The sequence below is a fragment of the Apteryx mantelli genome, chromosome 7, assembly GCF_036417845.1.
Source record: "Apteryx mantelli isolate bAptMan1 chromosome 7, bAptMan1.hap1, whole genome shotgun sequence".
Lineage (NCBI taxonomy): Eukaryota > Metazoa > Chordata > Aves > Apterygiformes > Apterygidae > Apteryx > Apteryx mantelli.
In genome coordinates, this window is record NC_089984.1 from 26,568,939 (window position 1) to 26,594,287 (window position 25,349).

General features: G+C 39.0%; 1 protein-coding gene across 5 annotated transcripts in view; it reads right to left on the reverse strand.

The window, feature by feature from the left end:
- EXOC6 (exocyst complex component 6) overlaps positions 1-25,349 on the reverse strand; it is a 106,213-nt gene that overhangs the window by 3,551 nt on the left and 77,313 nt on the right. For 4 of the 5 annotated variants that reach the window (XM_067300073.1, XM_067300072.1, XM_067300071.1 and 1 more), the window contains one exon: positions 22,956-23,029. In XM_067300073.1, the coding sequence (XP_067156174.1) occupies positions 22,956-23,029 (74 nt within the window). Of the gene's footprint in view, positions 1-22,955; positions 23,030-24,436; positions 24,530-25,349 lie in introns of all 5 variants that reach the window. The other variant, XM_067300070.1, reaches the window with a different exon arrangement.

Genomic DNA, 25,349 nt, shown 5'->3' on the forward strand with positions numbered 1-25,349 from the left:
CACTCCGAGAAAATGTGACAGGTTGCCAGTAATGTCCCTCCCCAAAGCTACAGCACTGACTTACAATTACAGAATAAAAGCGTAAACCTGGTCTTCACAGCTTCAAATTTATTTGCTAGTCTTCTCCAAACTCTTCCACCTTCTATTCCCTTTTTTATTATTTTCAAATAAAGTATCTAATTTAAATAAAAATCAACTCTATTTTCTAATTAGTTACTCATCCCCTATTTGTAATACAGTCTTGTATGAAAATGTACTTAATGCTTGGTTGTTCCAAAGTCCTCCAGGGACCATCAAAAACCTCAGTGACATCTAGAACTAGATTTTATATTCGAATATTGCATTTGGGTGAAAGGTATATAAAAAGCTATACGGAAGCTATTTCATTCTCTCCTGGCTACATATCCATGCAGCTTTCAAGATCAAATGCAAATAGCTCTTTCTCACGAAGTGCCTTCTAAGGATGATCACCATCAATTCTCCTACTGACCTGGAGAGAAGAGAACACACTCGCCTATAGTCACTGAGCAAACAGACTTGGGAAGGCTCTGATAACCCAGGAATTAGTGGCATTTGTGAAACCCATGGGCTTACTTGCTGCTGCATGTTACCTGTCGCTGATTACCATGTTACAGCAGTCAGTAGTGCCCAGTGCTCACAGAGGCTGTACAACACACTCAAAAGCAGGCCACGGTCAGAAGATGGGAAAGAGGATGGGCAGATGCAGAGCGCAAGCCAGGGAGGACAAAGCTGACAGCACCAGGAACACAGACCCTACATCATCTGGAGACTTCATTTTCCCTCTCTCTCAGAAAAGCAAGCAGAATGTATTAATAAATGCGCTACTAATTACCACACTTGTCATGGGCTCCACATAGCCCTCATAGGAAAAGACCATGCCAATGTTCTTGCAGTGGTTGTGTTCAGCAAATCCAAGGTAAAAGATTTAATTTCTTATACCTACTGTAACATCTCTATTGAAGACTCTGGATAAATCCTAAACAACATTGAGGCTTTGTATCTCTTCAGTAATGTGTAACCCAAAGCCATTGATCACTGATAAAATTAAGTGTTGACAAGTTCAAAGAAACTTTCCTGCTAATAACACATGAGCAATTTTCATACCATACTTCCAGTGTTTGAATTAGCCATCAGATCGTGTTGCGGCTCTGGGACATCTTAGTGATAGTGATGGCTGGGGTGGCAGCTTAGACCTAATTTGTCATCTGATTAAACACAGATAGGCATTCGGAGTCCTAAATAGACCATGTAGCCTGCTGCTTTGCAACTCACAAAGTAAAACCATGTCCCAAGGGACCATGAGGTACACTCTGCCCATTCCCAGATGGTCCTGGCTCTGATAAGGTGAACACCACTGGAAACACTCTCAGCAAAAGGCATGTGCCCAGTGCTAATACAGCTCCTTCCTTTCTCCACTCTTGGTCAAAGCGCTGCACACAACCAGCCTCATGCTACTGTTAAAGCAGCTGTCATGACATGTGGCAGGTCATGTGAAGCACCAGGGACATGCAACCAAATGACACATGCTACCCAATCATAACTCCTTTCCCTCCTCCTGTGCACAGGTTCGGGGGCTGCAGTGTGACCAACGTGCGCTGCTGCTGGAACAAATGCGACAGAGGACTGCAGACATTGCTGAGGACTGGACTGCTGCTGTGCACAATTATGTACTGAGCGTTTTGTCCCCCTCATAGCTGCAGTTCTGGACTGCGGCATATTGCTATACGTAATGGGCTTTGACAGCGTGTACTGTACGCTGTGGGTGGGCAAGAGCTGCCTGGTGTGCAACTCTTCGGATCTGTGTCCTGGCCACTCATATCACCTGCATCTGACTTGGCACTTGGCAGATGTATGGTGAGCACAGGCGGTTTGCTAGGGTAGCGGGCTGGCAAGCAGCCAGCAGTCTGGCAAGGACAGTCAGGCAGAAATGGGCTGCTGCCTCCATCACACGTATGGGAAATAGCTTCAATCCACCCATACAAAACCTGAGTGCAGCCCAAAATTCTCCTTCGCTCTTGGACATGATCTGGAAGATGGTCCATCCATTCAAAGACAGAGAAAACTATCTGGGCTACTTCATGTGATGCAAACATACTCTTGGAAATACAAAACTGATAATGAAGCACTGGCCTACCTAATCCTTTGGTAAATGAATATTATTTTAGTAAAGGATAGAGATATCTCAAAACTCATATATAAAGATTCTCAAAAATAACAGAAAAACATGAAGATGCAAAAATTTTGTTTTTTGATTCATGCACACAGACAGCCACAAGAAATTTATCTTGAAAAACTAACTTTTGCCCAACTCTTCACTAGTGTAGGAAAAAGAAAAGAGGACAAGTTATTTTCCCCTATATTTTTGCTGTATTTTCATTCACAATAGATGCATATGAAAATGATCTTATAATGTGACAGGGACCAGGTGTGTGCAAAACCACAAGGAGAGGGAACAATGTTTGGTAATGTTACACAAGGTGAAGATATAATGGAAATACTTTGTGGATTTGGCTTGACATACTGACATGACTCATACTACGGAGATGTAATATGTGGGATATGTTAAATTCCACTGAAATAAAAGGAGGTTATAAATCTCTGAGGTTTTAAATACGGTAATTACCATTAATGCGTAAAAAGAAAAATTATATCAAGGGCAAGTCTCATCACAAAAATGTTAATTTTGCCAAAAAAGAGTATCAGCTACAATTAAACAAAACATTTGGGGCATATAAGTTCAAGTGCACCCCCTCCCTTGGCTTCTCAGTTGTAAACCACAAAGTACAGGAGAATTTGCTGGTCCTATGACACTGGTTCTTATTGTGGCAACCAGAATCAAGGTATTACAGGCCAAATTAAATCAGCATTTCCCTACTATTATTTTATCTACTAAAACTGTTGCTATGACTGTGACAGTAACCAAAAATGACATATATTATCTAGCAAGGAAAGGACCACAGTTACTTGCACTGTAGTAAGAGAAATGTGCACACAGTAGTCCTAGCAATTTTCCTGCCTAAAAACCAATGAAAATCCGTACAGTGTAACACATCACATTTGCACTACTGGCTGTCCACATGCTACTTCAAGGTTAGAACGTGCACTGTGTGCTTTGAAGCTACAATAGGAAGTGTCTGTTTTTTCTATGCATCTTTTCAAAGTTAACATGTACGGGAAATACTTGAAAGTGGACAGAAAGGAAATCTTTTACTTTCGGAGTTCGTCAGCCGCTCACACACACCTAAGGAGCCACGCGACTGTGCTTTAACAGAACCAGCTTATCGTGTGGCTGAAACACTGTGATGCAGCCAACAGACCGGATACAGGTACTCTGCTACGTGAGAACAACGGCATTGTTGTACTCAATTCTTTTTCTTTTTTCTGTACTCTCCCGTAACAACCATGGAAAATAAGAATGAGCTAAGACAAGCAAAGCTATACCTGAGAAAAGAGTTTTATAAGAAAGCAGAATAGGTTGCCCTGTGAGCAAGAAAACAGATCTACTAGTCCCTCTGACAGGGAATAATTAACAAAGAGTTTGCAGAGAAGGGCGCACGTGCGTGCGCGTGTGTGTGAATCGTTACCAAGAAGGAAAGGAGCAGGGGAAAAGCTCTGCCCTCTCTCATATACCACATGGAGCATCCAACAGACTGGCTACCAAGGCAGAGGGTGTACACTTCTGCCTTATTTGGAGGATTGGCCTCTTCTAAAAGTGTGATGGAAGGGAACCTTCATCTAAACATCTTGAGAACATCAAGGCTGATGACCAGAGAGCATGTTCCTTTTACTGTATGTGAAACAGGGTTGTCCTCTCAAACCACCCCATTATTCATCATGTAAATACTTCTAATACATATATATAATACATTTATATTATTTTATATATATATTTAGATATAACTAAAGGCCTTTGGTTGCTGTCCTACACTTGCATCTTCTAACTTTCTGTTCCTGTCTATGTATTTTCTAAATGCCTTTTACGTGTCTAACATAAGCTCTCTCTGCTTGAAACAAACTGCATTTGGAAAAAAAAAAAAGGAAGGTTATATTTATGTCATGCCACAGATAATGCTGCTATTTCTAATTAGAAGACTTCTGATCTTAAACACAACAATATTATTGTAGAAGATACTGAACTATTTTTCATTTAAAAGAGGTCCTACTTCAAGAATTTGACAGCTAACAGAGACATGGATTTGTTTAATGCAAAATATTACAAGATTGATACCAAAGGGAAAAAAAGTCTAAAGATTTTACGGATAGGATTCAGGTTTCAAATAGGGCATCTATACTTATTCTTCAAGCTCAGAACTCTTATGTTTTCCCAATATCTAGGTGATATGGCCATGTGTGGATATAAATTAATTGTAACCATTGCTCAGTAGTGCTTTGTCTTTTGTTACCTAAGGTCTGGAGGAGCTCAGCCCTCTATTTAGGCCATCTTGTAATTATGTGAGAATTTTATGCACTTGGAATTGCTGGAATCAAGCATGTAGCCCTTTCAAAGTTGTTTGAACCTCTGTCACATCCTCAAACATCATATGAATGCTCTTGACTTTTTTGCTTTTGGGCAACTGTCTTGGATCTTGGAAGAGAACACAACTTCGGGAACCAGCTATCCACGGTCAGCTCAGCAACAGGGAGAGGTGCCACAGGAGGAAATGGGTGCTGTAGCCATTTGACAACACCAACAGGGTTGGCTATACTCAAATACTCCTAATTTTAAATTATCATAGTAGCTTTGTACAAGTTGGAATGCTGCTCTTATCTCTTCTGAAGTATCGCGAGTGTCAGTAAATTGCTTTGGTTGTACAATTAGGCACCAGCGGTCCAAGAGCTGGTGATAAAAATGAGAAGTTGTACACTTAATATCCTGCTTACCTTTCTGTAATTCCAAATAATCTATCAAAAGAAAAGTGATGCTTTTTTTTAACATATCACTGTTAGTTATGCCCTTCTGGCCCATTCTCCTCGTGCACAAGCTGAATATTTCTCATGCTAAACAGTTTATTAACCCCTAATCACCCAGTTACTCCTGGACTTGATTGCATGTGTAATTACCTTTTGTCAGGTACAATTTGCCTGATAAACATGTCAGAACACTTGCTGCTTAGTCTGTTTCAACAGATAAAGGCTGTCTTTCCACAGCCTTGGGGCATAATTAACAAGGGAAAAAAATGGCAGTTATAAAAACACACAGAAGCTGATTCACTGAGGCAGGAGTTCACAGCGTGCAGCCCGCCAAGGCCTATTTCGGGGCCGCTATGCTTGCCTGAGCGCCTACTGAGTTCCAGCCTGCTGTGACAGGGCAACAGGGGCAGCCCTGGAAAACTGTGATTTAAAGTAGGTTTCCACATGAACTTCAGAAGAGATAGGGATGATGCCTGTTTGAAAAAATAACCCCAAAGTGAAGCAGCAGATAATGATATTGCTAGAGCCTCTGCCATTGTCATATATTATGTGTTCAATCAGACTCTCTTGGATGGTACCAGGAGGGGAAAAAATTAAAAGGAGACAACGGAGAAACAGAGGAAAAGCAAAAAGCCAAGATTAAAAAAAAAACAGAACAGCTTTGTGGCATTCTTGGGCCCAGTTGCTTCTGATTTCTGCCCTACAGTGTTTGCAGGTTATGTACCCATGCACTATGGGGAGTGCAAAAAGAAATCCTCACCTGACCTCTGGATAACCCAAACAGGAGATTAGCCCATTTCCAAGCAAAGCAGGTTGTCACACTGTTAGGCCAATTGCTTCTATTGACACTTTGCATAAACATCTTACACAGGGTGATCAGAAAGGACTGTTATGCCATTAACGCTCCTTTTTATTTTTTTATACCTAAGCCTTACAGAATAAAGGCCTTTCTGAGTAAGGGATAACAAAAGGGTCAAAAGGTCACAAACATTCTTTTAAGTAGGTAAAAATCTGGGAAGTTTAGATTCATTGAAAAGTGCAAATTAGAACTTTTTTGCACCTGGAGACATTTCAGCACACTCAGCTTTTGCTAATTTTACTTCTATCAAATTCTTTAATGTGCATTTTTACTTTTACTTTTAAATAAGAAAATGCTAAAATCTTCATTTTAGGAAATAGCAAGCTGTCTAATCTTCTTAGCTAATCAGTAGTCTAAACAGATTTAGACATTACCATTAAAATCCTCATGGGGAATAGTGCTAAATATATAGAATTTTTCTTGAAGTCGTACAACTGAGCAGTCTCTCACACACAGCTTTCACCTATAATTTACACAGCATGTGGTTCGCACTGCGTACAGGAAAATATTCTGTATTTTCCTTTGTTTTGTTTTTGCTTTGATCAGAGATGGAAACAATCTCCCTTTAATAGTATAAAAGCCACCTGCTGGGCATTGCAGACTACAGCTAATTGGTAAATTCTTTGAAATTTAGATATAATGGATTTTGACCTCTTTAATTAAAAAAAACCCCAAAGCCTAGAATACTGGTGAACTCTTCTGGGAAATGAATGGTGCCAAGCATATACAACTGCAAGCTATGCCAAATCTTTTTTTAGGAGAGAATACAGAACAATAACAGAATGAGTTTTTCCTTGAGGGTACACGGCTTTTGACCTAAGGAAAAAAAAACTGTGATTTTTGTTAGCTATGTCATTTAAGCCATTGAGATACAAGAAGAGCAAATATACCAATAATACAGTTATTACTATTGTGTTGTGGTTGTGCTGAAAAAGCTCCAGAAACGGAAGGAACTTTCTCAGTTTAAGCGCGGTAAACGCACAGATGCCACCGCTGTCCCACTCCTCAAACTCCCCCCGCGAGGGGCTCACGCCAGACCTGCACTCACCGTCTATCCAGAGGGATGCACAAGTTTGCTGCCGGCGGAGGAAGCGCGTCAACCAGAATCACTGTTGTTTCATAATTTCTGACATAACTGTAACCTTTCAGGGGAGCTATAATCTCATCAGTTTGTGAACTCCGAGGCGACATTGTCTTCCTTTTGTTAAAACACTTATTTATACTCTGTCCAGCCTAATGGGGCCATGGCCTATGACTGGGACTCACCCGCGCTGCAGTGATACAGCTACGGAACAAAGCCGCTTTCTTCTCAGGCTCTGTTTACGTTTCGTGCACAAGTACATGTGAATATACATTACATAGGTGTACACTTATTTCCAGTGAGTTAACAAAAACCCCCATGTATGAACATTAAGATAACATGCCCGTTAGTTCACAAAATGTGTTATCTCCCCGTTTATTAAAGCCTGCACACCATGAAAGCACTTACTAGAATGGAACTAAAATGTGAAGGACCAGAAGCAGAACTGGACAAAGACAAGTCTTGTTCACTCTAAACATTTCCGAGGCGCAAAGGAACAACAGAAGTGTTTAAAATACAGATATCTATGCCCAGCTCGCAAGGAAGAAAGACAAAGTTTGCTAGCTGTTGAATAACACTGCACCAACCAAACTCAATTATCACTTAATCAGTTGGAGTTCTTTACTGCTGACAAATGTCTTGTTAGCCTGGTTAGCAAGTCTGTCTGCCACTTGCCAAAATATTTTGTTTTATTTACTCCTGGTGACTTATTTTGTGAATGTGGTGAATTTTAAAATCCCCCCCTACTGATCACATAACTGGAATAACACACATCGGTTTTGTATTTCAAAGTGTAAATTGATCTCTTGATCTGTGAATGTCTCCCTATAGTTTATGCTACCCTTTTTCTGGATTGCTATAACAAATGCATTTTCAAAGTGATGTTATAGGGTCTTAGCTATGCAATTCCCCTTAGTGTCAATGGGGGTCGCAGGCTAAATTCCTAGGCATTGCTTTGAAAACTGAGCCCCAGATTTTCAAAGGAAGGATAGTTTGTGTTAGAAAGGAGGTATCTTTAAGTTTTTAAGCCACTGCATTAAAACTTTTTTTTTTTTTTAGCAAAATGCATTTAGAAATTGTGCCTAAATGTGGAACAATTAAATATTCACATGAGTGAAACAGTTGTTTATTTGAATGCTTGCATCTGTTTCAAATTTATAAGTGAAAATCATATCTGTCACTATCTTGAATGTCAGGATAGAATCTTTAACACATTTGTAAGTGTATAATATATAAACTCAAAGGTTATGAAAGCTGAACCATTGGGAATTGTTGTTATGCTAAGAAAAAAAACAGAAGTTACTTGGGTTCAGACTAATCCTTTATAACTTAAATTCTCCCAAAGGGCAGAATACTTTCCTAAAATCTGGACCCTGAGGTACATTCTGAGAGATGCCTGGTCTTGTTATATTCAAGAGTAAAAAAAATACTTTTTTTATTCTTCGGCACTTCAAATGCACGTAAGCCTGCCTAAAAAATAAATGCATATTGCTGAAGTGATGCTTGTTGCTTATCATAACCAGAAAAGCACTCACACTGTACAATGTTTAAAAATCCCATTAATATTTCAAGCAGCCAAGATGAAACACCTGAAGAAAGTAGCTGAGACATGGTCATCGAGGCAACTATAAGTAGCTAAGCCCTACGCAATATACAATACTGCAACAAATAATACATACTCGAAGAAGATTTGTTTAACTGAAGTGTGAATAATCCTTATTATGAAGTGTGTTCTTCCTCATCATTAAAAAATAAGTTGGACTAGTAGCAAAAGAACAGTCCTTTGAGTCTAGAAACAGCCAAGAGCTGCCTGGCAGACCGCCAGTCTCCAGAGGGCAGGGGTTGGGGCCAAGCTGCTCCTGTGTAGCCCCTTAGACTGTACACCAAGTCCCTTTAGACAAAGCGTAAAACTATATCAATGGTAACATTTGTGTGGATTAAAAATTGTGTATCATGCAATGTTCAGGCCATTCACCAGTTTTTTGAGCTTCTGATACGAAGGCGTATGCTTTCAAAGAGCATGCAGCCCCCAAACACAACTTCTGCCCCTGATCTGAAGACGACTTTGAAAATCTGAGTTGTTAAAATCATAGAGAAGCACTTAGAACATCCCAGTTAAACTTAAAGCTGTCATTTTCAGTTTGCTTCCTTTTTTTTTTTTTTTTTCCTTTTTTTAAACACAGGTTGGCAATTAGCACTTAAACCTTGAAATTTATCAAATACATTTTGAAGAGGGAATTTTTACAGTATAGTTTATTTAAACTTCCATTTTCTATAAGCATTTTTTTCAAATGCATGCGACTTATAATAGGCTTGCTTTTAAGTATTCGCTCTTTGAAATAGTGCTATAAATGGCATGTGATGTGGCATAGTACCTTAAAAAAACATTTTGGGGGTATCAAAACTGTATCATTTATCTCATTTCACAGGTAAAATTCCATTTAAGGTAATTCACTAAAAAGGGGTATTCACAAATGCTAAAATCAAATGGTAAAATTAATTGGTTTAGAGAAGGTGGGACTAATTAAACATAGTTTAATTTGAGGTAACTGAAATAAAATTTAAATACCAAACACATTCACTTCAACTTCCATAGAGCATTCTGGAATTGAACACTCTTGTCCCATCTGTTATAAGTAAAATTTAGCAGTATCCATGTGAGTAAGTCTAGATGTCTGTAGTCTCACCAAAGGTTAATGTATACATACTATAGCACAAAAAATCATTATCTGAAAAACACTGTTTCGAACTAACTAATCCAAACTGTCCTTGTACACACACACCTCGAACCTATGAAGTCAGTGTGCTGTGCTCTGCAACTAAACATCTGAAGTGGTTTGTCCAAGCATAACTACGACTTCAACTTTAAATTTCTGGGTTTACTTTTGGGATTGAAGCAAGGAGTTTTGGAAACCCAGGCCTGGCCTGAGAATGTAACCTGGTGCCTGAAGGAGGACAACTGAGCATGGCCCAGCTCCACGGCATCAGGCTGGTGCTCACAGAGGAGGCCAAGATGAGCTGCTGCAGCGCTCTGCACGAAGACACAACCCACAACGCTGAGGCAGGAGCAGCCAACCTCATTACTGTGAACTGTTTATTTAGAGGTAGGACAGGACATTTCCTTTTGCTAGCTTTCCAGTTATTTTTGTCATACTCTGACCTGGACCAAAACACCAGGTGAAATTACATTTAAGAATACTGAAATTACATTACTACAGATTGAGGATTTCAGCCTAAGAGCAGGGTATTCATGAGGTCTATATGGTTTATGAGCATCTCTTCATTCTGCAGCATTTAGTCTCCACAGAGTTCAGTGATCCCTCGTGTGTGCTGTGAAATATATAGCATTTCCACAGAGGTAACCTGAGGTCCTACAGTAGGTAGGAGAAAATAGTTTGTTTCAGTGCAAGAGTCTGTATATTTCTGAACCAGTCAAACTGTTTTGTTTTGTTTTAGTTTTAATATTTGTGCAGCTCTTGAAAAGCTGCAAATCTGAATTAAAAAACGTGTAGATTCCCAGTGCTCTGGATTCCCTTCTTAGGTGGCCATCACAGCCTCCAACACCTGACAGTAAAGTTCATGTAATATTTCACTGAGGCTGTATTTGCTCTACCCATCCTCTTTGGTCTCTCTTCAATGACTATGCCTCAGAGCTATACCATCCGCATTACATAAGATCTATGCCTCAGTTTTAAAGAATATGTATGGCACACTGAAGTTGTGGGTGTAAAAATATAAATGTCAGCAATACCACAAATGCGTCTCAGCTACCACAGCTGAAACTCCACTTCCTCAGCCTAATTCTTGGATGAAGATATCTTTTTAAATAAACCCAACTGGTTAACAAAACTGAGCTCTTGCAGGCTAAAAGATGAAACAGTTTTATACACAAAGTCCTTCTCTAAAAAGCCTCTGCAGGAAGCTGATACAAGTGTAGCAACTTTTTGATGAAGTATCTCAGGGGATCTCAGGTGCTGACTTAGAGTACTTGGAGAGCCACTCAAACAAATCTAAGATATAACAGGCCAGAAATCTGCATCTTCTTTGTTTGCATCCAGAAACAACAACAACAACAACAACAAAAGAATCTAGTGCAATCCATAAAGCACAGACACTTGTGGATGTGCTCACCATCAGTTTACCGTAAGCAGAGAGTTATTTCCTCTAAAGCAGCGCGAGGGTATGCTTGCACAACTGCCCTCAGCAGCAGATGAAGTTACATCCCTTAGGCAAAGCTATACTAGACCTGGGAACCACTGGACAAGGAATGCCACAATCAGTAGTTCAGGAATGTAAATATAGAGAAGTTACAAGCAAAGCCAAAACCATTAGCCAAAAGTTACATATTCATTCCTGGACAAACTTTACTTTTTTCTTCAGCTACTGCTACGAGTTTATCTATCAAATGGCTCTAAAAACAGTTTAGCAAATTCTGTGGCCTATGTAAAATCCTGGTATTTGTTTTTTATTTTTCTTGCCTAGCTAGCTTGGTATACCGAAGGTCTTTGAACCTAGGAAGTTGTAGTAATAAGAGACCTGGATAACTCAGAACCTGTTTTTGTCTTTTTTTTTTTTTTTTTTGCAAAAAATCTTTCTTCCGCTGTTGCTATGTTCACAGACATTTTAGGAAAGACTCTCTTTGCTTAATGTCAATAGTTCAATATTACTTCTTTTCTAAGAAATGCATCTTCAAGAAATTATTTGCCTTAGAAGTTACCTTCTTCCTTAGAATATGCCTTTTCTCATCACTTCTCAGATGACAATATTTTCTTAAAATGTTTCCTCCAATAGATCCCATTATACGTGAAACTTTTGCTGAGTAATGGTGGCACAAAACAGCCTCAAATGCCTGCTGCAATTTGAAAAACACTTCCCCTGATTTTACTTGCCACTTTGAAATGTTATCCCTTTCTGGTGAGTAATCCTGTGCTAGATTCTTTTGCTTCTTAAACGAACATTATTCTCACCCTTTATTGACTGACCACATCTATTATCACATGTAAGCAGTGTTAATCCTCTAGTAATTAACACCCTTATTAAAGTAATTTTAACCCAAAGAAGTTTAAATCGCATTATTGGTTTTATTTAATTAAGCTATGGGGAATGTTTTACGCTGTCATTTGAGTTTTCAGCTTGTGTCTTTTCAATCTATCAGTTACACCACTCCCTGCCCCCCAACAAGTTACCTATGTATTTGTGTCTAGGAATTATTCAACATTATTCTGTCTCACTGTGAACTTTTTATATTATCCTCTAGCTCAACGGTTGCAAGATTTAGGCACCATGCTGAAGATAATACTATTCCTAAACATATCATATGGATGTACATTTTAATTATAATATCAAAATTAGGATCAAATCTTCTATACTCCCTCAAGACTCAGTATCCTGTTAGTGCTTAAAATGAAAGAGCACTTTTGATGTCTTTCCCATATGCCCTGAGAGAAGGCAGAGTTTGATTTGAACTCCAGACTGGCAGTGTTTGATAAGATCCCTTTTTTCGTCTTATTATGAATGTTAACTTTGGGACACTACTTGCAGTAGGACTTAAGATCATTCTACTTAAGCATAGCTTCATTCTCCTATATGAATTAGGAAAAAAAGAAAGGAGAATCTGAATGTACTGAGTCATGCCACTGGCTCAGCACTTTTTCTGTAGCTTAAAAAACAAGTCAGCTTTTAAAATTACAATTTTTTGTGTGTCTACTGAATGTTTCTTACTCTGGAGAAATATCTGATGGCCCATGTACTCTTACAGATCTCATGTAAACTACTCAACTGACATGTTTGACACAGGGTCAAAAGATGAAAATTGTCCTCTGGTTTAACTGCATCGTGTTACACTGAGCGTTTGGGAATAGCATGGGCTAGCTGTGCGCTCTCCTGTAATGATTTCCTGGAAGCATGCCATTTAAACTGGGAAAGTTTGTCTTCTCTTGGGAATAAGGTAACTTGATGGCTTCGTGGACTTTACACACCATTTTTTGCATACTGAAAGTCCTTTCCTTCCTCTGGGTAAAAACACCTCTTTAATCTTCTGCTGTTTTAAAAAATAATGCTCTTCAGGGTTCTCAGCACAAACCATGAAAATGATAAACAGAAAGAGAAAAAAGGGATAAGGACAATAAAATGCATTTATGGACAGGAACTGACTTTTTCACAATTTTTTGTGCCCTTCCATCCCATATCTTTATGTCCATTCTCTCCCATCATCTACTGCTTTCATCTACTCAAATTTTGACATTTATTCCTTTTTAATATTTCATTATTTTTCCATTCTTATTCCTGTCTTTTTTCTCCCATTATCACACTCTACAATTGCTGGGGTCTTTTAAGTTGTGCTGTCCTTTGCTACTAATGCTCTAAGGAAAGCCCTCTTCAAAAGTTTCTAAAACACACCTTACATGTGCAACTTGTATGCAAACTTTATTTGTTATTTCAATATTCTCTAAAACAGTGCAACTTGTCAGATGATAAATTGTTCCAGAACAGACAGTCTTCTCATAGACACCTATGTTAATATGGTATAAACCCATATGATATAGATCTGTGCTTAAGAACATGCTGGTTCAGTCAAATCCCTTATGGTATAATTATTTCACCTCATTTATCTAAATAACAGTATGAAATTCACTCATTTCTTTTGCCATCCTATATATGTATCTTTGAGCTAACAGAAAGAAAATATGAGGATGGCCAGTTTTCATCTTCTGGATTTCACTGACTGACTGGAGGCAGTAAGATACTGAGAATTATTATTTTTTAATTTGTATTTCTGCAGTTCTAAAACTCCCTGCTGAAGAACAGTGGCACCCTATGGTACATACTGTACAAACATCCATGAAGATATGATCATTTGCCCTCAGAGATTGTGGCCCAAATGACTAAACAATCATTAACTACATTTCACTTATTCCACTCCTTGTTGTACTGTGTCTCTGCAAAGCTTTGGAAGCCTTGACTTGTGAAGGCATTTTGTGCATGAAAAAAAAGCTCTACTTCCTTTCTCGTGTTATTGCTCTGAAGCAGAGAACAATCCTTGATTTTTTGTTGTAAAAGATTCCTTTGATTTAAATTCAATTTGCCCCGGCCCTATGGCAACTTTAAAAGAAGAGACAGATTAACTTTCTTTTTCACAGAAGAAACCGTAGCAAAAGGAAAAAAATGAGATATTCTGCCTACTGTCTGTGATTGACAGATAATTTAGAGAAGGAATGGAATCTAAATGGGTTTGTTGACTGATGCAACTGAAAAAATACTGAAGGCAAATCTGTATGGTTAATGGGTTATGGGTATTGCCCAGTATACACTACATACCAGTGATACTACCAGCTTAACTAAGGCTGGAGGATGTAAGCAATCTTGGGGCAGAAACTATTGAACACATTAATGCAGCTCTGAGCCCCATGGCTCCCTGATGGATGACTAGGGCTCACAGATGTTACCAGAATACAAATAACAAATAACTTGAAGGAAAACAAAAATTTTCTTCTCTTGTGTTTTTCAATTAACACTGCTCATTCGTTACTCAGGAAGCACATACCACCTAGGGGATGCGGAGGAAGTCCTGTGGAGCCGGGGGCTTCACCACTAGACTCCATCCATCAGCTGAGGGCTACAGAAGGGCCCGGGCACAATGGTAGCAACTCTGCAGCAATGGGCTGTCAGTGGGAAGACAACAGCTTCCTATGACGTATTCACTAACTTCAGGGAAGTCATGCATCCAAAACTTCCTGCAAGTAAAACCTTCAGTTTGCATTTACGTCATTTCTTAAGTGACAAAGATAAAGGTGTGGGTGGGAGCAGGGAGCAAAGCTGCTAACAGAAAGAAAGCTATTAGAGAAAAATGCTTCATTCCACTGAATAACTTATATCCTTCTTCTTCCTTAACGGGATGCAAGAGCAATGACTCACAGAAAGGGTAAGCAGGAGTTTATAAATGTAATAGTCACAGGGATAAACTTCCAGTTCAAGAGATTTATTAATGGGGAAATTATTTGGAAGTGAACCTAGTGATACCTTCCTACCAACAGCTTCTTCTGTGAAAGAACGGAAACCTTCTTCAGACAAGTGCTTTCTTCTGTTAACAGATGATGTTGCAGACAAAACCTTGACTGCTTCATAAACAGTTTCCCAGACACATTGTTCTGGCATTATGGACAGGGTACAATTGGCACATGCACTTTCAGTACCAAAGATACAGCCATTTACATCATGATCTAAAAGGGAATTCCTCTCTAACTATGGGAGGAACTTTCTTTAACAGAAGGACTTCCTGGAGATGAGAATAAGGAGTTTTCATCATAACAACAGTTCTGCAGGTTTTGAATGGATTGGTGAACTATTTCTAAACCTTGTCTTGTGAAAGTACTGACAATTAAGATGATGAGTTTAAAGATGATTAATTGTGACATTTGGTAGTATTCAGATGAGGACTTAGACATGTCCACCTAAAGAATCTTGGCAGGGGCTTCTGCCTACTTTTTTTTGTAGTACCTGCTTTGATCAACCTCTCTAGTGAAATTTTTAGTAATTTCTATTATGGTAGCATTTAGAAGCTGGAACTCCACTGCATTGTTCTAAGAAGTCAAGTGTTTCATCCACACGTGACAAATGAAATCAATAAATGCCATTTCCTGTCTCAGTTCTAAAAATTATCATTCACCTAAAACAGGAAAAAACCCTCACCCTTACTCAAATAAGGCTTATGTTCTGATTCAAAGGCTGTTATCTACAGGTCTCTATGTCAAGCTGAGTCAGCACTTCATGAATTCTGCTATTTTCTAAATATGCAGTAGAGATTTCTTGACAAATCATCTAATATCTGGGTATAACTGGTTGTGAAAGTGAAGAACTAAGACAATTGTATCCCTTAAATACTTGCTTAAAGAAATAAAAAGAAAAAACTGAATAAAGAAAAATGAGCTTAAAGAAATAACAAGTAAATTATTTTCTTATTTTTGATAAGTTACATGGTTACAGGATTCCTATAGCACTCTTCACTGCAGATTAGGAGATGACATCCATTTTGAGCATTATACCTGTCACCACATAGTCCTTACATTTTCCTTGGAAGAAACTGGTACTGCTTTTGCCATAGATGAGGTAGTACATCTTGCAGATTAATAGCCATATGTACAGGGTTTTATTCAGGTAAGTTACTGATAGGGCTACTCAAATGAATTAACAGCAGTGAATTTTTAAAATCTGTTTTTCAGGTATGCTCCTGCATCATCAGTATACCATGATCCAGAGTCAAAACGTGGTGGGCTATCAGCACACTATTTGCACTTCTCTGCTGAAAAAGAGTCATTCAGATGTAGAACTGGATACGATCAGATTTGCATCGAATCTGGTGAATGATCTAATGTCCTGGAGAACACACTACCTAACACATCACCTGTGCTCTTAGTTCCTGGCACTAACAGGGTAGGAATGCCTGCTGCCAGGAAATGACTGACATGCCATCCTGCTTTGATTCTGCAAATCCTTATCAAGACAGTGAATCTAGAGCCATGCTTGTTTTTGAACCCCCTGCTGCTGATTTCTCTGCATTTGCTTCCAAAGCTTCCTAATTCTTAACAGCTGGCAGGTATAAATCCCACCCAAGTGATGAGCTGGTTTGTTTCTGTGTACAGAGCACTGACTGAGACCTTCCTCACAAGTGTCTGTACACACATAGCTTGTGATCGGAGCCTACTGCGATTACCTACAGGCTTTTCAGAGTTTAGGTGAAGAGGAGAGATCAAAAGTAAGAGTTGCCATTGGGGAATGGAATGCTCACGTTCACGTGAAGAATTCCCATTTATTTGTAAGAATCCAGTATGCTGAAAAGATATTGCATGTTCCCTGCAAGCTGGCTAGCACACATTCACCATACAGTTATACTTAAATAACTGAGTCATTTGAATGCAGATAGGGATTCCTTACATACAGGCCTGTTACCCCAGTATGATGCAAATACATGAGAAATGCAGCCTTGAACGGACGGGTCCCTGTTCTGCTCACACCTTGCCTCAATACTCCTTCAGCTTTAGTGTGGAATCAGTTTATGGAGAAGGAGAAGGTCAGCAAGAGACTTGTTTCCTTCCCAAGCAGAGTGAGGATCTGTGGCCTGAAATCCAGAGAAGCGCAACTCCCATTTCACTGCTGTCTGAAATCTGAGCTCCTTTCTTTAGCTGAATAAGTGGCACTGGACTGAAAACTAGAGATGCACAAATCCCATTACATAGCACCCTGAGGCTGGGCTTCATGTTACAGATGTAACATGATCCTCTGCTTGTTCAGAGAAGCTGGGGAGTGTATGGGGGAAAAGGGGATCAGTAAGCATTGTGAAAGAGCCTCTGTGAAGATAAAAGTCTCAGCAACCATTTCCCTCAGGAAAATATTTTATACTACTTGCTCATTAACAATGCAAACTGCTGCCTTATGAAAGAGGTGCTTACTTTTATCTTTAAACTCTGAAGTTTTTAAGACTTACTCCTAAAGATACTGTTAGGATTTTCTCTCTCTTGGAAAATCCTGATGGTCTTTCTGGTCAAGACTCTTCTGCAGAGCAGAGGCCATGGGTAGGTGTAACCTACTGATTTCAAAGCCCAGGTACTGTGAGGGCTGGCAACTTGTGAAGGAAGCCACAGCACAACTCTAGTGCCCTTACCTTCCAACAGTGATAGCGGATGGTTTTGGCAACAGGCTACAACTTATTCTCTGAGGTCTACAGAAGGGCTTGAGAGCATTCTCTGCAGGGAACGCAGATGGTGAGAGCTTTAGCGTGCTGCACATTGGGGGAATCGGAAAGAAGCCAGAGCTGAAATGCAGTTACTACCACAGGAATTGAGTTCAAATTAAACACTGCAAACAAAATGACAGGGAAAAGCGAGCTATCAGCCTGCCTTTCATGGCAGACAATCTACTGGCTGGGATTGAAGCCCAGTGATCTGCCCCACAGTTTCTAGCTACAACAATGAATTACTCCTGAGTTGATCAGACGGATGGTATCATCTCTTAATGATGAATGAGAAGCAAAGTTGCGCTGCAGAAGAAAACGGAGGACTATATTAAGACACTATTAAGAATTTTCTCCTTGAAATAAAATTACACCTGTTGCATGCAATACTACAATTAATTTGTATATTAATCGCACTGATTGCATTATGTTTTTATGTCTAATTTACATCTATCATTAGCAAAATGTTAACAGAAACTGCTGCAAAACATTGAGAATTTCCTCCCACAGGCAGGCAGAATTTATGGACCTTGCTGCTCAAGGAATTTGGTCTCACAGATTGGGACTCATCACTAGTGGACTGTAAACTCTATATGGCTGGAGATGCTGCTATGATGACTACTCAACTCTGAGGTTACCAACAACATATGATTATGCTTCACTTCAGAAAGCTGCCCCTGTTGCAGGCCAATCACTGACAGCAATTGGAGGATATTAACATGCTTAAGTGCCAAAAACCCACAGATGAGAAACAGTTCTTTTCACCTCTGACAAAATAAGAAAATTTCACAATCATCAAGTCAGTTTAGTACTTGTCTGAGATGATACAGCAGAGGAAGAAGCCTGTTGGAAACAGAAGTAGTGCTCACGGCAGAGGAAAACACTAGAAAAAACCTGAAATGTCTATATTAAAATAAGTCAAATTAAATTTACAGCTTATCTTTTAAGTCTTCTCTGCGGACAATGAGTGGATTTCATGAACAGGCATTTGCTACCTCCTAGTTGGTTAAGAATCATGCAATTTGCCCTAGGAAAGCAACGATTAACACAAAATACAACAGGGTATCACAGGCTACCAGAAGGTTTTCATGCTTGTCCACTGCTCACTACACTGATTCTCTACTGAATATTGCACAAATTTTAAGATTCAGGCCTTTTCCTCACAATGTTTAGGTGTCCAGGACACCCAAGAAATCACCTCTCATTCCAGAACTGTAACCCTAGTCTTAAGCACTGAAGAATAGATCATAACCAGGACAAAACTAAGTTGTGTAGGAGCCTGAGCTTCCTCAGGGACTAATTCAAGTAGGAGGAACTAAGACCTGTTTACTTTTGAAGGTTAATTCCAATTGACCTAGGATCTGAATTGGTAGCAAAATCCCCAAAGTTCATTCCACCTCACTTTGGGCAACTGTGCTATTTACCCAGGTTTCCTATACAGTCAGTAGCAAGAGATTATCTTCAGAGAGCAATGCAGGTTGCAGGTGGGCTGGGTCATCTTCAAGAGATGCCAGAGAAGATTCTCTTAAAAGCATCACTTGCCACTTTGATAATCTCCTTGGCAAGCTGGCCTGCCCCTCAGTGGCTTTAAGTAAGTGGGGTGAAAGGGTGCATGTAGGCAAATGCACCTCAGGTCATACAGTAAGACAGGTGACAGGAGACATGACATGATTACAGCAGCTGTATAGAACCATGCACCTATTCAGATTTTCTTAGTAGCTACTTGCTGCTTTAGTAGCTGCTAAACTAGCTGGAATTGAAAGTTTCTAGATGATCATGGCTATGTGCTTCTGTATTATTAACCCTATATTGATGTTGTTCTTTTTCAGTAAACTTCAGGTAGCTTTCTAAGAAAGTGCTCTATGTTATCCTGTGGTTGTATAGCCACTGCTTATCTTCCCAGGTCTGCAGCACAATCCACTCTTACCAGCTCTGGAATGACCCTACATGGCTAAACGTATTCTTTGGAAAAAATTCCATTGGCCACTATGAACGCAAAGATTTACTGTGACGTAAAAGCCAAGAGTGTGTTTGACTATGCTTCTTACACACCAGTCAGCATAAAGCAACTGAAATGGACTCTTCCCTTAGAAGTCAATCACTCGTACAGAAAAGACTGTCCAAACATGAAATTATCCTGGATCATTTTTCTAGTTTACTTCATGCAATATATAAGCTTTTAAGTTCTTTAGAAATTGTGGCACTCCCCCTCTTCAAGGAAAGATGTTTTCTGCCTTATTTTTACCAATAAAAATATACAGCAGAGCACAGTCAAAACACAGGAATTAGAAAGAAGTCTATGCACACAAAAGTTTTCCTTCTGGCAGAAGAAAACAGATTGGAGAACAAGTGAGCCAAGTGTGACTGGCCAGGCACATCATGTAAGTCACTCTTGTAGGATGCTGAGATACCATGGCTATAGCAGTAGCACAGAAAATTTTATTCACTAGGACTTCTACAGATTACTAAGGTCCCTTAGGGAGTATTATGTTATTATGTTACTTATTACAAGAAGTAAATGAGGGGATAGTGTAAAGACAAAGAGGTGGCTCATCAAAAGGGACACTGGGAAGTACCTGCCCCTTCATGATTCCTGGCCCCTTACAGCTTTCTGCTACTAAATACCATTCTCTTTCCATAAGCAACTCCTCATTATGTCCTTATTATGGTTGCTCTTCTAAGTCTCTGAAAGGAGTACCATGATCAGAAGGAAAGAACTGAGCTTGCAGGAGGACAACATACTGTTCATACATTGCCTAGGGAGAGATGAAGGATCAGGAACTGTCACCATGAAAATATCTGTGGCAATTCTTTTCAAAGCAGCTACCTGTTTCCCCATCCCTTTTCATCCAAGTGTAGTTCTTCCCCCTCCTTCTTCCAAGCTGGTTCCTCGTAAGTCAGTTTATTTCTTTAGTAAAATGTGCTACAATATTCTACTGCCCAATACTCATTAATCTTACACATTGTCCTTGTACAACACAGACAGAGTAAGCTGTTGTTGAGATAACTGGCTTCCATTAGCAAGTATGTGATTGGCAGGACGATAAAGTCTTTTCCCTTGCAGGTCAGCTGCTTTTCACGAAGAGGGCAATCCTGCTGATCCATCTTTTAGCTACAGTCTCTCACTGAGTCCCAAATCTCCTGCCTTTTAGCTTTGATACGGTTCAAGCTTTCCCCCTTGTATCAGCCCCTACCTGTCATCAGCTCCTCTGTACCAAACAGCCAATATCAGGAGTTTGACCTCAGGGCACAGTCCGGGTGGGCAGGTAAAACCTGACCACTGGACCTACTTCCTTATCTTTCATATCCTGCAATTCATGAAGAAGTATCAAATTCAAACTAAAAAACAGAAGCATGACCTTTTATAAGAACTTTCTGAAAAAGGCTCTGTTGCCTTGCTAAGTATTCTTGAAAAGAACTGTCATCCACCCTATTAAGATAGAAATGGATCACAAATAAGGAAGAGAGGGAAAACAGTGCAAATCCTTACTAAATGGTAAATGCTGTTTTTAATGTGTACTTGCAATACCTATAAATTTTTGGTGAGGCACGCAAAAATATAGAGCGTGTGTACTCCAAATAAACTAGAACTGTTCTACATCTACAAGCCCAAATCACAACCTAATAAAAACAGCTGCCCAAACTTTTGCTGTTTATAAAGTATCTGAAATAGATTAGGTTCCCATGGCATAGAGCGAAGTGTTACTTGCACCATGAGGATTCTAAATATAAGTTGCTAACATAAACTGAGCGCTATCATAAGCAACATAATCCCTATTTATGCGACAAGCTCGACAGCTGGTACTTAAAACATACAAAAATATTATTTGTTTCCTGTAGCAAGTATGTACACACCCTGCCCTCCTGCATGGCTGGAAATCACGTTTTCCCTTGAAAGAAACATAGGCTCTGCAAAGATTTATAGCACTTAGGAGAATGAAAGAAATGGTGCCAAAATCTCTCAACATCCTTTCCCTACAACTAAATTGGCTTAGTACAAATTGGAAGAGGTTTAGTCACTTCTAACAATAATAATAAAAAGAGAATGAAAAAGAATCCAGAAGAGGAAGGCTGCTAGTCAAGGCAAGACTTCTTGTATTTTAAGTTTGGCAGAGTATATTTCACATACTGGATTGCCGTTTTTGAACTTCTGGAACTCCTAATACACAGGTATCACATTAACAAATCTTATGGACTTGATCTCTATCTTGACTATCCTCTTCGCTTAGTCCATACTCATCCCATTGTAGATAGTGTTTGCTATGTTATATTCCTGTGAGAATTTAACACAGAACTCTATCTTTTAACTTTTTCATTGAAAAATATACTTTAATGAAGTCCTTCCTAATTATTAGGAGAAACTGGAACATTATCTACAAAATACTGTTGCCACAGGTATTTTCCTTTCTGAAATGCCTTTTCGTTATCTTGCTGAGAGAATACTATTAAAAGCAAAAACATTCTGACTATATTTGTAATTTGGTATGGAACTCTTTCTGCATTTCTCTTATCTTCCAATGACTTTGATAGACTCAGAATGGTGCTGAAAAATATCACTAAAGTCTGTAGAAAGTTAAAGCATCTCCATTTGCAGTTAATGGTTTATTTCATTATTTGAATGACACTTGTACTAGCAATTTTGAGAATAAATAAATCCTTTCTAAAAGCTTACTTTAAGAAAGAAAAGTTTATGAAAATGAATTCTTATGGTTGGATATAATGCCAGAACTTACAGAGAGCAGGGAATAGAAATAACTAGGTGAAATTAAGATAAATTGAAGTTAGGTTGGAAAAAACCTTCCTTTTGGCAAGACCTGTGGAAAAGCACTTCCAATATAAAGGCATTTAAAAATAAATTTGACATAGAATAGAGATCAGCCAGTTGGAATAAAGCTGCTTTCTAACAGTTTAAAAGAATTTTATGTAACAAGTTAAGGAAAGGAAATGCTAAATAATACCATGCCCAATACTACTCTCCAGGGAGCAGTTTTGTAGACAGGATCAATTGCTCAAAATGGAACCAGGCCAGCACACCAGGGTAACATGTATACTCTGGCAAAAAAGCATCATAGGATCTTTACAAATTGTCAGGACCACAATTCAACATTATATCCAGTACCAATTCAACATTATATACAGTACCACCAGTAGCACAGTGCCCCCTAACATCACGTTGGGGAAATAGTTTTATACTAAATTACAGGGAATGGTGCCACTAATAACACTTCAAATAACTGCTGCTTTTCAAAACTAATTACATGGGAATGCTAAAACATGAAAGGTTCTTGAATTTAATAACTTCAGCATTGGTCAAAAGGGGAAATTAGTAGGATAAAAAACAACAACTAGTGTCTTACTTGTCTGAGGTCGATGAAAGCTAACTGCAGGGTGTCTCCCTGGAATCCTGGCACAGGCTCAGAACTAGCAAACACTGCAAGGAAAGGTTAAAAATATTACAGATGCAGATTTTTGAAAAAACCTAGCAGCAAATCAAGCTTTATGCATTATAAATGCTACCGAACATTAAAATGAAATTATTTTGACAGAAATAAAGAGATTACAATTACTAATTCACACTGATAAAAAAGCAATAAAGTGTTCCCATCATTTTCCAACTCCATTAATCCCCAATAACAACACACGTAGGTGGTTTCTCTTGCTTAAAATTCTAAAACAGTAATAATGCTACAACCATAGAAGCTGACATCTTTACGTATTTGTTCAGAGGTGAACAATTACTGAAGCATTTTGAAATGATACCAATTCCATGGCTGTCAACATCGTTTTAAACAGCTGCTTTTGTTATAGCATCTGTTCTATAAAAATCCCACCTCTAGCCAAACAGCCATAAAAGACAGACACTAAGGTGAGAGTTAGCTTAACGTGCAGACCACAGGTGGAAAGTCCTAAGGGCCACAGTCCGAACAAAGCTGGAATGTCTGTTCATGCCTTTTAACCAGCTTATTGATAATGGACTTCTGCTCTATATGAACCCTGAAAGAGACTGGCAAAATTGGAAGGCAAAAGTATGTTCAAAATACAAAAAATGGTAACACTTGTGTTAGGAAACCATCAATAATTGTCAAGCTTGAAAAAACACTCTTTTAAGAACTTTTTTTTCCCCATAATTTTAATATAGCTTGAAGGTGGCTTAGGAAAACAGAATCACCTGTAATAGCCAAAACCTCATAGATTTCAGTTTCTGTTGTTCAGTAAAACAACAAAATTGGAAATTCATTAAAACTAAGAATCTACAATACAACACATCATAGAAGAACTAATAATCAAGAAATGTCAGAAACTGATGATACAAACTAATAAAAATTACACTCTGGAGAAGGCCAACAACTCCAGGAAGAAGAAAATGACAGCGCTTCCCAGGAGCCCCTCCCTTGGTCCACCTCATGGAGCACTACTGAATCTAGGCTCAGGCAATTTCCTACTTTCTTCTATGAAGCTCAGCAAAATTCCCCAGAGAGCTTCAGGGTGGACACAAATGCAGCATTTACTGCTGCCAGGATGCAAAATGATCCTTCCTAGCCCTTTTTATGAAGTAAAGCCTTTGGAGCACATAACATCTCGTCAGCTGCATGGAAGAAAGGGGAGTGAAGGGCAGAAGGGAAGGGAAATGGGCTTGTCTGGTACAACCCAAGTGTCCACGGGAGGCTATTCCCAGGCACTTTCTCTTCTTAAATGCAAATGGGGGAGCTGATTTTTGAATATGGGAAAAGGAACCATAGAATAAAGAGCCAGATGATGATAATGTTTTGACAGTGCCTTTATAGGTGCAGATCAGAGACAACAGAGCACATATTTACTACAGAATCAATAGACTCACATATATGATCAGTGGACACATTAATGGACTCAATCCAGCCCTCTGGACAGCAACACTGAAGAAGCATATGATCAAGGTCTAGGAAGTCATGAACTGAGTGAAAAAGGTAAAGGGGAACTATCATTCCTTCACTGTTTCTCACAACACAAGAAGTAAGAGGCAATGAAATAACTGGGCAGGAGTTTACAAAACAAAAGACAGTATTTGTTCATGCAACACAATACAATTGCAGGACTTACTCTCATGAGGCGTGGTGTGTGGCAAAAGTATAAATGAAGCAAAAAATACAAACATAGAAAAATAAGTGGAATACAGGCCCTTCGGTAGTGATTAAACATAATGGCCTGAATGCATCTGCTCATTAAAACCCTAAGCTATCGCTTGCTGGAAGCTCGACATGCAACGGGAAGGATCACTCAATTTACAGCCCAGTGTTTTACGCTCTTCCCTAAATAGCTGTTGATCACTGCTGGAGACAGGATACTTGGCTAGAGGGATGTTTAGCCTCACTCAGTTTGGTAGTTCTCAGGTTCTTATCCCAGTCACACATTTGTAACAAAGACACTTGCAGAAACACCCACTGCCACTCATGCCCACTTAAGATAGACATTCTACTTTAAAAGGGTTCAAGAGAAATTTTTGTATGCGCTTCTGATAGAACACTTAACAAAATACAGTAAGTATAGCTGTAATAGTTTCAGAGAGGTATCATTTGAGGCACTGAAAGCTATTTTTTTTTTCCAAGATTGAGAAATAGGTAAGTCAATGGTAGAGCTGGAGAGGAAAAACTGAACACACGTCTCCAAAAAATCCCAGACCCAGTGCCTAACTCTGTTGTGCCACATGGACTCCTAACAGGGTTTAAAAGTAATGTGAAAAACTTAATATATATATTTTTAATGGTTAGCTAGAA